The sequence below is a fragment of the Brassica oleracea genome, chromosome C6, assembly GCF_000695525.1.
Source record: "Brassica oleracea var. oleracea cultivar TO1000 chromosome C6, BOL, whole genome shotgun sequence".
NCBI classification, from domain to species: domain Eukaryota; kingdom Viridiplantae; phylum Streptophyta; class Magnoliopsida; order Brassicales; family Brassicaceae; genus Brassica; species Brassica oleracea.
In genome coordinates this window covers 8,369,336-8,382,179 of record NC_027753.1, presented here as the reverse complement: position 1 = coordinate 8,382,179, position 12,844 = coordinate 8,369,336, and the positions used below count along the sequence as shown (strand labels likewise).

The following is a 12,844-nucleotide window of genomic DNA, read 5'->3' as shown; positions in this document are numbered from 1 at the left end:
AATTTTAATTTTATATTTTCGAATTTAAATTTCAAAAAATTTATTTTTTTAAAATAAATTAATTTTTTTGAAATTCCAAGGAAATGAACCCTCGGAAATTTCCGAGGAACATTTCCTCGGAATATACCGAGGGACTTATTCCTCGGAATATACCGAGGGATTCATTCCTCGGAATTTTCCGAGGGACTCATTCCTCGGAATTTTCGAGGGACTTCTTCCTCGGAATATACCGAGGGACTCATTCCTCGGAATTTTCCGTCGGAACTTCCGAGGATTGGACCATCGGAAAGTCCATCGAAATATCCCGAGGAAGTTCTCCCTCGGTATATTCCGAGGAGCTTTCCGACGAACTGGTGGTCCTCGGAGTTTCCTCGGAATTCCGTCGAAAATTTCCGAGGGATTTCCGAGGAATAATGAATTTCCGAGGAGTTATTTCCGAGGACTTGTTTCGTCGGTATGTCGTCGGAATAACCGACGATTTTTTCCCTCGGTATGTCGTTGTTTTTTTGTAGTGCCACCTTTTCATCAAATAGGTCCGCCTCTGCGTCATTCTATCAGAAGTCTGGCGAAACTAGATTTGCGTATACTCTCAGATTCGAAAGATAAAAGAAATATGGAGGATTGTATATTTTGTTGTGTGTACACAAGTAAACACAAGTGCTCCTTTTATAACTTCATAAGAATGAAACACGTTATGTAATTGAATGAGTCGACTAACGTACATAATCATAATAGCAATAAAGGAAATTGATTCCCATGACTACGATTCAAAAGACGTTAGTATATCAAGTCATAAAGTTGCATTGACCACATCAAAGCCAACAATATACTTTAATTGAGTTTATATTTTATATTTAACCAAATATAAAAATATTTTATGAATAAGATTTAGAACAAATTAATTGACATTAAAGTCTAATCAACTTATTAAATCTAAATTCAAACTCAAATATCCAAAGTGAAATATTTGTTAAACTTTATATTTAACCAAATAATAGCTTTATAAGCTTTTCATGTCATTCAATTTGGACCTCAATTTCTCATTCAAAACAACTCCGATTTTGACCAACAAATACACTAATTCATAGTGTTTACGGTGACGATTACATCCTGGCCAAATTCCGGTCCTTTCGATAGACGTCTCCGTCGAAAAACCCATCGAAAAATGGTCCGCAACACTTTGTCAAAAACGACACCCAACATCTTCTTCTATAAGAACAGGAAGATCCAACTTCCACCACTCATCTCCGGCTATGTCAGCCACAGCATTGCTCCAGAAAGCAGCTCAAATGGGCCCACGAAGTCAACGGCTACTCCAGAGGAAGAAGAGAGGTCGTCGCCAAGATCAAGCGCCTATACTAACATGATCACTACTACAATGACCAGTGGCGGAGCCACATGTAACGAGACGGGGGCCACTGAACCCAACAACATTTGAAAATTTAGTGTAATTTGTTAAAACCTAAGCTATATGCACCTATTTTAAATATTGTAGGTTAGTATTTATGCCCCCAACAAAATTATTTCCTGCATCCGCCACTGTCAATGACCCCATCATCAGAGCATGGATTCAGATTCGAAGACTACTATACGATGGATCTTCATCATCACGGCGTTGGAGAAGCTTTCAACGGTGGTTTCATAGCCGGAGATGAAAAGAACGATGTGGCCAACGATGGTGGAGGGGAGACGAGAGATTTCTTGGAGCTATGATCGTTAATGTCTCATAACGAGATATAAGCTTCGCTAATAATCTTGGAAACTGTATCAACGCTTCTGATTCAGAGCAGCAACAACAATATAGCCAGCAAGATTAGTTAGTGTACTAGCTAGCATATGTATATATAGAGACTCAAGTATAAAGTTTAAAAGTATATATAAGGTAAGTGTTCTCGAAAAGATAATCATCCCAAGTTTATACAATAAAAGGAAATTTAATTTTATAATTTCGTTTCATGGTCGTTTGTTAATAAGCGTGGTTTTTGTTTTACATTTCCTCGTACACATGCAAAACATAAGACCATATTAACCTCAGTGTTAACTAGGGTTCTTAGCTTCGGCTAAGAGACGGTTCTTAGCTTTTCTTAGATTTTAACTAAGAAAAGTTAAAAACCGTCTCTTAAATAAGAGATATAAGAGCCGCCGAAAAATATAAAAGAAAAATAAAAACAAAAAGTGTCAAATCATGAGTTAAGAACCCCAGCTAAGAGACCGGGGTTATTCATATGCCCTAAGAGGGCTCTTTCTACGTAATTAGAGCACCATTATCCCAGTCTCCTAAGCATGTAACCATGCAACTGTTTCTTAACTTCCGGTAAGAACCTCATCATAAAAACTCCAGGTTAATCATTCTCTTAGGTTATTGTGTTTAAAAAAAAAATTGAAAAATACAAAAAAATTGAGAACACGTCTCTTATGAGACAGCTGTCGCATTCTTCTTCGTTCCTGCCTCTGAGCCGCGTTATCTCTGCAACAACAACAAAGCTGAGTCTTGTTCATCCTCCATTCTCCTCCTCTTCGACCTATCTCGCTTCCGCAGCAACCCTCCTACGGCTTCGTCTCAAAGCGTAAGCTTCTCTTCCTCTGTTTCATACCGAATCAAAGCAAAGAGATTGAATAAAAGCGCAATCACTTGTCAGGACACAGTCTGTTGTTTCATGTTGAATGAAATCCTTATTTCGAGGGCACTGGTTTCATCACTGTTGCTTTGGATGTGGAGATTGTTCCTCCAGAGAACTCAGTGCCCACTACCGCAGCGGAAAGGTTCTTTAAGAGCGAGATAAGGAGGAGGTTGTTTGTGACGTCTGTGTTGCTTGTACTTAGCCGTGTTGGATATTTAATCCCTTTGCCTGGGTTTGACAGAAGATTAATACCTCAAGATTACCTTAGCTTTGTCTCAGGTTCCGTTGGTGAGTGCTTTCATGTCCTATATAATCGCTTGTTGGGATGACACATCTGAGTTTGTGGTTTAATTCTTTTTGCGATAGTGGAAGGTATAGTGGTGGCTTGCACTTCTCTCCAGTACTCTGTTTTTGTAGCCACAGCTCAGTAATCGATCAACTAATCCAAGTCCATGGTGGGTTTTCTCCCTCTCGTTGCTTCTCCATTTCCTCTGTTTCCTTTAAAATTGTTTGTTGGTTCATTTGTATGAATCCGAGAGAGATTGATTTGTTCTTTTGTTACCCTCTTACCTCATGCCATATATATAGATATCAATAGGTAAAGGTTTGTGCTTTATCATGTTGCATCAATCAATACTAACTATTCCTCATGTTTTTCATTTTACAGGCTGGGAGAATCATTGCGCAGTTCATTGTGATGGGTTCTGGGATATTAGGTCGTGCTTTCTTTCAAGCTTATCGTCAGGCCATTGCAAGTATGTTTCAGTTTCACCACTCTTTTATTACATATATGTTTAGCTTTTTTTTCTTTTCTTTCTGATATCATAAGTGCTCTCTTAGAAAAGTCTTGTTTTTTTTTTCAATTGACACTACAGATTGGGTTACAAATTGCATTCTCATGGTTACTACTGATTCTATTAGAATGGTTCATATGTTTCCCTTAACAGCTTGCGTTGTTTTATTTAAGTATTGCTCTGTTTATATATGTGTGTGTGTGTGTGTGTTAGCTTCATGAATCTAATGATGGCTTGCTCTCTGTTAGGAAGATCGTTGTTTCAATTGATAGATTTTTTTCACAGCACCTGGATGTTTGTTTACTACTGTTAGAACGGTTTAATAAATAAATTTTACTACTGGTTCCATGAAGAATTACAATGCTGCACAAGACATACGGGGAACTACAAGTTGTTGTGCTTGTTGTGTCTCTGTTTTATGTTAATGTTCTTGTTCTGTTTGAGTAATGAGAATGATATGCTTTGTTGTTTTGTTTCATGTTTCAAGTTCTGGTTATTGATTCATTTTATTGAGGTTTTCTTGTTTCTGTTTCATCGTCTTGGACATTGAAACAACATTGGCTAAAGAAGATCAAGTAAGAACGCTGTTCTCGTAATTTGCAGGTCAAGAAGAGTGAGAGTAACGCTGTAAGAATTTTGCAATGGAGCAATTAAATGTTGGGGATTCTTAAATTTCTCTTAAGTCACTTTTTGTACTTAAAAGCATTAAACAAATAATAAGAACCCCTAATATGGGTCTTTGCAATAATCATGCTCTTATGAACTTATAATCAATGGTCAAAGTGAAGTCAATATATTTATTTGTAACACATTTCGAAGTGAAGTCTAGGCACGTGTATACAAATGATTATATATTGTCATATTGATCATACTAGCTGAAAACTTTCTCGCCGTCTTATGTAATATTTGAATTATAATTGGAAATCTTTGTATTCACAAAACAAATATAATTTAGCTTGTTGAAAAATGCATATATATAGTTAAGCTTTTTCATTTGAATTTTCTATTTCATTTATCACCTAACAAAAGTTATCAAATTTTATGTAACATATTGATTACTGCTAAAGCATCATAGATTTTCAAGTCAAAAAGCGATCAACAAATTATAAATTAATTTATATCCCTTCTATATTTTTTTATAAATTCAATTAGCTCTGATGTGAGATTCCTAACGATCTCTTTAGAATTCTACTAATTTATGAACTAGTGAATAACAACAAACATCCAATCTTGTAGATGTTTCTTTTAAATATAATACAAAAAACGTAGTAAACTTCTTTCTTTTTTTGATAAAAAACTCTAGAACAACTATTACATTTAGTTATTTCAAAGTAGATAAAAACTATTCTTTTAGCTGGAAAGAGAATATTAATCTTTAGCACAACAACAAATGTTGCCATGACCCCTAGGACTAGCTTGGCATGAGGCAATGGTCTCCGGTGGAAACTCAGACGGTCCACACTGACTCTCACAGTCTCTGTTGCTCTCACACGAACCTCTGTAGACACACTGTGAAGGATGATCAGCATTCTCTCTTACATCTATCAGTTCACCAGCATATAAACAATGATTTCAGAAAAAAATAGAAAAAGAATTCGAAATATTATCACTCTTGATCATAGATGATATTATAAATAAAAAACGTATCACCTTTTGACTGGCAAGTAACAAGTTGAGAACATAAGACGAAGATGACTACAAATTGAAGCTTTGATAATGCCATTTTATTGGTATAATGTAAATTTCAGTGTTCTGTTTTTTTTTTTTGTCTTTGTTCGTGATGTGAAGAAAGTAAAGAGCAAAAATATGCGTATTAATACGAGGGAGACAGAGTAACTGATCAGGTCTATCTATATTGTTTATTGTGTTGAGATATATTGAGATTTCTGTTTTAAGTGGGTGAAATCTTTGAAAAGGTGATACAAATCTTCCTTTTCAAAAGAAAATATTGTATATATGGTCAATTTGTAAGGAAAATTTATTTAATTGATTCGGTATGATAGTACTTTTTTCTTTACAAGGAAAATCCATGAAAAAATATTTAATTGTTCGGTACGATAGTAACTTTTTCTTAAAAAGGAAAATTAATGGAAAATTATTTTATGATAGTAGCTTTTTCTTAAAAAGGAAAATTAATTATAAAAATAAGATATGATCTAAGATTTATTCAAGGGAACAAATTAACTAAGTTATTGTACCTTTGGAATGATTTTACTAATCTTTGTCCCCTTAGTACTAATGAAAAGTAAAATCCATTTTTGTCCTTCGTATTTAGATTTATAAATATAAATGTTAAAATGTAAAAACATAAGTAATTTCCAAATTGAGTTATAATATGATATATTAAATGTAAATAAAGTTAAAAAATCAAAACCCAATCGTCTCCAACATCTCTCCGTCGAAGGTCGAGAAAGGTGATTCCCGTGTTCGCCATCAACGTGTTCCGTCCGGCGCGTGTTGGTTCGCCGGTGAACTCTTAGTTGTCGTGCCATCTTTCTTTCCTTCTTCCCCCTTTCCTCTGTGGTATTTTTCTGTTTCTTCCTCCCTTGTTTTTTCCAACTTTGTTTTCTCTATGAACCCTAATTGACCTTGTTTTCTCCGACAGCGTAAATGAGCGTTGGCACGAGGCGGACAAAGCTTTCATCACTGATTAAGAACAAGTAGGTGTTCGATTTTCATCTCGGTTCCTCTTTTCCCAAAATTAAAGGTTAGGTTTTGAGATCCCCTTTTTGATTTGATTTGGTTTAGTGATTTTGTTGATGTGCATGTATTAATAAATTACTGAATGGCTTAGAAACTCAAATTGTGAAAGTCCATTGTTTGAGCTTAGACAATGATAAGTTCCGATGATAATGTAAGAGTTCTACGAGTGCATTTTCAGACAATAACTAGTCTTAAGATTCAATGTTTTAAAAGTAAATTGATTCATGTTTACGGTTTTGATTGTAGTTTTGGGTTGAGTTGATTGTGAGTTTTATGTGCTATTTTACATGTATAATAGTTTGATTGTGAGATTGAGTTGTATTTGATTGGAATTGGATTCATGTTTATGTATTTAAACAAAACATCTTAATGTTGAGTAGCTTTATGTCTCTCATAAGCGTTTCGAAGTGAGTCAATCGGGTATAGGTGGGTAGCTTTGACTCTGTTTCTTTGTCGTGTCTGCAGATTCGCTAACAAGTTGATGTTTTTGATTTCGTGTTTTATAGGAATGGCTTACCAGTTTCCAAAACGCATTCTTGAAGAAGGAGCTGAGACCCAGATTGATAACATTAACCATAGGTGTAGGCGTAGGACGTTGGATATGGTGAGAAGTGTTCTCAAGGATGAGTATGAGGAAGTTTTGCAAGACCCGGTCTTTGGTCCGATTCTGGCAATCCTAGAGAACAAGCTCCTGTACTCAGGGAAAATTATTCACAGCTTCATATGCAAGCAGCTCAAGGTTTCCAAGCTTCACGAGCTGTGGTTTGTATTTGCAAGGAGGCCTCTTAGGTTTTCAAAGCAAGAATTTTATGCTGTGACTGGACTCAAGTTCAAGGATGAACCTGACATAGACTTTGAAGATTGGGAGGATGATAAGGGGTTCTAGAGCACAGTGTTGAAGCAGAACAGGAAGATCAGCTTATTGAGTATAAGGACTGAGCATCTTCAAGTCTTTAACAAGTGGACGTATGTGGACAGGGTGAGGCTAGTGTATCTCTGTATTATCCAAGGATACCTCATAGCTAAGGATGATAGAGTTTCTATTCCTCTAGAATACATCCGCTTGGTGATGGATTTTGCTAAGATGAGGATGTTTCTTTGGGGTCTTCACGCGTATGATGAGCTGATTGATTCAATACGCAAAGCAACCAAAGATCTACATCTGAAGAAAAGTTACGTGTTGGATGGATTCTCCATTGCATTTCAGATATGGGTTATGGAGGCAATCCCCGACATTGGTACTATGGTGGGTCAAAAGTTCAACAAAAACATTACCAAAGTAGGTTGTTTAGGATACATGCTCAGTATTTTATGTCTGTGTTCGAAACGTGATTAATATTGTAACTGCTCTCTGATTTTACATTGAGAAGATCGAATCAGTTTGATATTCAGTTTTCTTTTGATAATCAAATAACTTGTATATGAAGAAGGGATTTTAACAGAAAACATTCTGTTGATAGTCAAATAACTTGTATAAAACGAAGAAAATACTGGATTTTAGCAAAAAACATAAAACTGAGTTCAACATGAAAAAACCAAGTTCGAGATGAAACGAAGATAATACTAGAAACAACTCTGAAACATATCTCGCCTAAACAGAATGGCTTGAATCCTATATTGCTCTATCACATGTTGACCTATTGTGACCAACCATACCACATCGACTGCATTTGCGACGTTTAGAGCGTTGAGTTCCTTGTGACGAACGGATCTTGTCTTCAACTTTCTCGTATCTGCGTTTCTTTCTCCTACTTGCACCTCTTCTACTCTCTGGAGGAAGTACTTTCGCTTGCTTTACGTGAGATGGGACAATCCATGAATCTTCCGGAACACTAATAGGATTTATGGTTTCCTCATAGACCGATCTCCATGAAGCAGTGGTATACATGTCGTCAATAAGTGTGAGTGCTTGTTTGCCTACACTGAAAGCTGCTTTTATGGCGTGCCTGCATTGGATTTTCATCAAATCGAATTTCCCACATGAACATGTGCGTCTGACCAAGTCAACCAAACATTCAAAAGTGTCACCTTGAACCAAAAACCTGTCATCGCCAATTAGGGAAACTTGAAACTTCTTACCCTTCTCAATCCTTCGGTCAATCTTCTTCTCCACCGCAATGGTCAGTGGCTGCGTGTGCTTAAAACTTAAAGTTCTACGCTTGAAAAACCAACGAGTCATCATTTCCCTTATGCTGTCCAACAAATGTATAACTGGAAACTCTCTTGGTGAACGCAAAGCAGAATTTATCGATTCAGCAGGGTTAGTGGTCCTAACATCATACCTGTAACCCGGAAATTGACAACGAGCCCACTTACTCACATCAGCTTCTATTAGATATTTTCCAATTTCAGGACTAATTACGAAAATAGCAGTGAACATCTTCTTAAAGTCAGCTACTCGATAAGCTTTAGAAGCTTTTGCAACCAAACCAGCGACACCTTTACCCTTGAAATATGTTACAACATTGTTCAACAAGTGGTGAATGCAAATTCCATGATGAGAATGCGGATACACTTTCGCAAGAGCTTTAGCAATGGAGGCGTTCTTATCAGACACAAAAGCTAAACTCTGATCATCAGCAATGACAACATTAAGTTGTCTCATAAACCATTCCCACGAGTGATCATTCTATGAGTCGACAACTCCAAATGCAATAGGATATAGGTTCGAGTTACCATCTAAAGTAGTAGCAACCAGTAATACTCCTTTGTATTTGCTCTTCAAAAAAGTCTCATCCACAACAATAACTTTCCGAATGCCAACATAAAATGTGATGAAGAGATGAAGAGGAATCTGAATCTCCCATCGCTATCAGTTTCATAAAATGTGTGTGTTTCTGGATTAGCTTCCTTCATCATTTGCAAGTATTTGGGAATTTTTTCATAACCCTTCTCCGGAATGCCTCTCACAACATTTACTGCATACTCACGTGCATCCCAAGCTAAAGAGTAGGATATCTCAACTCCATGATCATTCCGCATAAACTGGATGATATCATTAGGTTTCGGCCCTTCCTTGACACTTTCGTACTTATGCATAATGAGACTACCAACTGTTTTTGATGAAGCTGTCCGAACAGAGTGGTTCCTTGATGATGGAGAACATGAATGATCAGGTACATACTTTTTGATGATAAAATATGAAGAACTTGTTAATCCCTCTGCGCGAACACGCCGTCAGCAATCATCATCCGCGCAACGAACGTACCAAACTGTTTTATCCGATTGCCAACCTTGTAGTCGAAATTATGTTTCATTGCACATATTTTCATTGTTGCCTTCAAAGCGTTTTTTGTAGTAAAATGTTGACCCTTCTTCACAACATCAACGAGAGAAAAACGAACTGACTTTCCATTGATCATATCTTTCTCACGGTTGCAATCATCATCACTTTCATCCACCTCAACATCTTCTTCTGAAACTTCAAACGACATAGGCTCTTTCTCTTTGTTAGGCGACTCAGTAGCTTCTTCATTCAAATTCAAATCGACTTTGATATTGCTTGTCTCGGCCTTAGATCGAATACACACACATAACCGCGTCGAAGCTTTGTTCTTCACACAGGTAAGAAAATTTTTGAGTTGCCGATCATTGGTGATGAAAACATGTGGTGAGTCGATGCCAATGACCAAATCAGAAGGTAAGTAACTCAGCTCGATATTGACCATGTTTACATCGATTCCAAAGTCTTCACAAACCATAACTCTTTGGTTGTCGAAGGTTTTGCTTGTGTCCAAAGTAAGTAATCTACCTCCTTTTTCATCATCAACAAGAAATCTCCATCCACTTCTTTTGGACGATTTCCACAAACCAGAAGAAGCATAGATGTGCATCTTCTTATGTTAGAGAGACAAAAGCTTCGAACAACTAGGAAATGATAGAAGCCCCACGATGCAAATCCAAAATCGTTGTGGTAAAGATGAAGACTTACATTTAGGCGATATTATTTAAAAAAGAAATAAAAAAATTTTTAATAGATCTAGGGAATATTTTCGTAATCGTTTTTTCCTTAATTTTCGGATTTTTTTAAAAAATCTAGTAGAATATACATTCTACCAATGTCAGAAAAGAGATGAACTCGTAGATAGGGAATACTGTGTTTATAGATAAAAGAAGACATCGTAGAATGTATGTTCTACTAGATTTTTAAAATACAGAACATAGAAGGAACTGTATATTTCTTTTTCTTCCACACTAGATAGATATGTTTCTGGTGTATTATGCATTCTTCGTCGGTAGATCATTGTGTTCGTAGTGTATAACGCACTCTACGGATGGTAGATCACTGTGTCTTACCTAGATTGTATTTTCTAAATCTCAGTAGATGGTAGATCTGACAATGTAACTCTTTTAGTCCATTTTTGAACTTAATATTCCAACATTTTTTTGATTCCAAAAATATTTTTCGTATATTCACATGCTTAACTACTTCATGTTTTATATTTTTTTTAAAAAAAATTCCATTGTAAATATGATGATATGAATTTTTATTAACAAAAAGGGTAGTGAAAGTCAAAAAGTGGGAAAATTTGATTTTGTACTAAGGGGACAATAGCTTAGTTAATTTGTTCTCTTTTTCCAAATTTCCCTTTATTCAATCTTACAAAATCCAAATTACGTATGTTTGAGAGATTCAATAATAAGATTTGAAATATCGAACATTGTTTAAAAAATAACAAGTAACTAGACTTTGATTCGCGCGCCCACGCGGATATATTGTTTCAAAAATATATTTCTATTTATTTTTCATATCAATAATATTAGGGCTCGGCAAAATACCCGAAACCGAACCGATTCTGATCCGAAAAAGTATTACCAAACCCGAACCGAAATTGATTAAATATCCGAATTATTCAAAAAATTTGTTTTTAGAGAACCGAAAACGAATCCGATCCGAATCGAAGTAGTTCAGATACCCGAATGTATACGAAATAGATTTATATACTTATATATTAATTATTTTTATATTTAATGTATATAAAAACATCTAGAATATATATGATACTTTTAAGCTGGTTTAAATACTAGAAAGTGTATACAAATAGTCAATAGTAAATATCTAAAATAGTAATAGTATACTTAAAACACCAAAAACATTTAAAATAATTATTGATTCTGTATCCAAATATTTGAACTAAACTAATTTATATGTTAAGTTTAGGTATTCTGACATATGTTATTCAAATTTATATTTAATCTATTATTTTGTTTATAGTTTTTGAGAAATTTAAAGTATATAATGAATTTTAAAATTTTAAAAGTAATTTAAATGGTTTATATGAACTCGAACTGAACTCGCAAAAATCCGAAGCGAACCCGAACTGAAATTTTGGAATATTTGAATGGGACTGAAATCTTTGACCCTGGAAACCCGAAACCAAACATACCTGAACCGAACCCGATTAGGTACCAGATAGATAGTTTTTCATAATATAATAGACTTCCAATTTTTCTTAAAAATATAAGCTCATTACTTTTTTTTTAAATATATTGTTATCTATATTTCCAAACATACTTCTTTTTTAAAATTGCAATCTATGTTTCCAAACAAACTTGTTTTTTAAAGTTGCAATCCATATCTCCAAACAAACTTTTTTTAAACTGCAATCCATGTTTCCAAACAAATTTTTTTAAAAAATTGCTATCTATGTTTCCAATCAAACATAATTTGTACTTGAGTTTTAATAAGATAGATTAAGTAATAATCTGTGTTTTTCCAGAGTAAAATATTTTCTAAAATACTCCATTTTTTTTTAAAAGATGCATATTTATGTTTTTTTTGCTAATAAATATATTATTTTTTATATTTTCCGATCTTTATATATAAAAGAAGGTTTGGATCCCTCCCAGGTATGCCACATGTGCATCCACGTCATAAATTGGGCTTTCCTGCGCGCGACACGTGTCCTCTGTGCTGCGTTTCATTAAAGTGAATTTATAATTTTTCGGGCTTGCGGTTGGGCTTGGCGTTGCGCTTCGTCTGCGAGTAGATGAAATATTGTGTAACCCTGAACTAAGAATTAGTGAGTGCGATCTAGGGATTATTAGGGGATAGAGAATGGAAAAATGTAACTATTTGTCACCGTTTTGACACTAGATTCAAATCATCTTATAGTATATTTAGTTTATTTACCTACGGGCGAGATAATATTTTGAAAATAATGAAAATAGTTAGAGTAAATATTCAATATAAATTGTTATATTTTAAAATATACACATTAGTTAAATTATGTATATGTTATTGTATTTGGAGACTAAATATACCATGGTGTCTTGATAAGTATTTCTTTTATGGTGCCATCACATCATTTTTGGTAATTTTATGGAATTGGATGAATCTAAATAGTATCGTGAGGAAAGAGACGAACTTGTAATTATAGATTAAGTAAACATTTATGAGTAAAATTTATTATTAGGTCGGTTAATTATTAGTCGTGTAAACCGAAAACAATAATATTATAATATCGTAGCTTGACATGTTGGGCAGCTTAAATTTGATATAAACCAATCAACGATGCACTGGTGGTGAAAGATATGGTTGCATGGCAATTAGTTGAATTCTCTTTGCTTACAATATTGTTAATGCATACAACGCAGAGTTCATATTCTTTTTAGGTGTGAGTGTCCTAATCTATACATCTGAATCAATAATTACACACTATTTCTGAATATTAGATGCACCTCATAAGTTATTATATGATAATAACTTCCATAACCACGGCATAA

At 34.8% G+C, this 12,844-nt stretch overlaps 1 protein-coding gene and 1 long non-coding RNA gene across 4 annotated transcripts; one reads left to right on the top strand and one right to left on the bottom strand.

Annotated features, from left to right (window-relative positions):
• The first annotated feature begins 2,455 nt into the window (after positions 1-2,455).
• Positions 2,456-4,226, top strand: LOC106299226. 3 transcript variants are annotated; one of them, XR_001261725.1, is made up of 5 exons: positions 2,456-2,567; positions 2,647-2,909; positions 2,988-3,076; positions 3,289-3,376; positions 4,019-4,226. It is a non-coding gene; the product is annotated as an uncharacterized LOC106299226 (long non-coding RNA). The 3 variants fall into 3 exon arrangements; XR_001261724.1 differs by having other exon boundaries at positions 2,640-2,909; XR_001261723.1 differs by having other exon boundaries at positions 2,457-2,909.
• Positions 4,227-7,730: 3,504 nt separating this feature from the next.
• Positions 7,731-8,723, bottom strand: LOC106297388. Its single transcript, XM_013733637.1, has one exon. The coding sequence runs from the start codon at positions 8,721-8,723 to the stop codon at positions 7,731-7,733; it is 993 nt and encodes a 330-aa protein (XP_013589091.1).
• Between the last annotated feature and the right edge of the window lie 4,121 nt (positions 8,724-12,844).